Source organism: Tupaia chinensis, unplaced genomic scaffold (genome assembly GCF_000334495.1).
Source record: "Tupaia chinensis unplaced genomic scaffold, TupChi_1.0 Scaffold142716_1, whole genome shotgun sequence".
Taxonomy (NCBI): Eukaryota; Metazoa; Chordata; class Mammalia; order Scandentia; family Tupaiidae; genus Tupaia; species Tupaia belangeri.
Window position 1 is genome coordinate 5,924,358 of NW_006202562.1, and position 1,539 is coordinate 5,925,896.

Consider the following 1,539-nt stretch of genomic DNA (forward strand, 5'->3'; position numbering starts at 1 on the left):
GTTATTTCTCGCTTTCTGTCTCTATGTCTCTCCCTGTCTGTCTGGCGAGCACATGCGCCCTATAGCGAAAACCCCCCCAAAAAAAAAAAAAAAAAAAGATAGACAAAGGTTGGGACCAGCTGATGATGTAATGGTTGTCACTGGACCCCACATGGCCAACCATGGTTTGAGTCCCAGACTTGAAACTCACGCCAGGAGCACGTGCATGCGTGCCCAAAATCCTGAAAAGATAATAGAGGAGAAGGGACTATAGTGTGGCCATCCTCCCTGGGGAGATTTTTGCTTTCTATCTCTGTCTTCCTGGCAAGCACATGTGACCTGTAACAAAAATCTCTCTTTTTTTAAAAAAAAAGGGGGACCAGCCGTTGGTGTAATGGCTATGTCGCTGGACCCCCATGTAGTCGACCGTGGTTCGTGTCCCAGACCCAGTGGCTTAAACTCACGCCGGGTGCGTGTGCGTGCGTGCCCAAGATCCCGAGAGGAGAATGGAGGAGAAGGGATTGCGGCATGACCATCCCCCCTCGGGGGTGATTTCTCACTTTCTGTCTCTATGCCTCTCTCTGTCTGTCTGGCGAGCGCACGCGCCCTATAGTCTAAACCTCTCCAAAAAAAAAAGAGCACTGTACGCTAATTCATAACATGACAAGCGGCAGTCAAGGAAATAGATACCCGTTTCACAATTTACCATTTCATTTCTGATCATCGCAATGCCAACGATCTGTTCTGCAACTTCAGCCACAAACGCCAGCAGTGGGGTTCCATCCTGAAAAGATAATTAGATACTTTAAAAGCCTTGAAAATGTTGCTATCGATGTTTTCATCGTCAACAATGGTTTTTAACCATGATCACACAACAGAACCAACATCTATCAACACTTACCTTGTGCCAGGTAGTCAGTTAAAATGTTCCCCTTCCGGTGTTCATTCGATCCTTAAACCACTCCTATTTACCTCTAAGGTACGTATTATTATTATATATATTAGATTTATGAAAAAATAACCCTTGGGAGGCAGAGTGAAGACCTCCAGCTAATAAGGGATGGATCTATGACTCAAACCCTAGGCCTTTTTACTCAGAATCTGCGTGCTTGCTTGTTTTTTTTTTTTTCTTTCTTCTTCTTTTTCTTTCTTTCTTTCTTTCTCTCTCTCTCCTTTCTTTCTTTCTTTCTTTCTTTCTTTCTTTCTTTCTTTCTTTCTTTCTTTCTTTCTTTCTTTCTTAGGGTTTTACAGGAGAGGAAAGAGACAATGAGAGGGAAAGTGAGAAATCACCCCCAGGGGCAATGCCCACACCACAATTCCTTCTCCATTCTCCTCCTGGGATTTTGGGCATGCAACATACACAGCAGGGGTGAATTTCAAGCCGCCAGGTCCAGGACTAGGACTGCAGCTGACCATGTGGGAATTCAGCACCATAACCACTGTGCTACTTGCTGGCCCCCAGAATCCGTTTTCTTTAGTTCTGCATCAGTACTTCTTCAATTTTATTATCTTAGGACCCCTATAGACTAAAGATTCCAAAGAACTTTTGTTTAGGTGGTT

General features: G+C 44.2%; 1 protein-coding gene across 1 annotated transcript in view; it reads right to left on the minus strand.

Moving 5' to 3' along the window:
* Nucleotides 1-1,539, minus strand: part of CFAP61 (cilia and flagella associated protein 61) — a 389,757-nt gene that overhangs the window by 218,468 nt on the left and 169,750 nt on the right. The window contains exon 15 of the mRNA XM_006163629.2: nucleotides 686-763. Coding sequence (XP_006163691.1) covers nucleotides 686-763 — 78 coding nt within the window. The remainder of the gene's footprint in view (nucleotides 1-685; nucleotides 764-1,539) is intronic.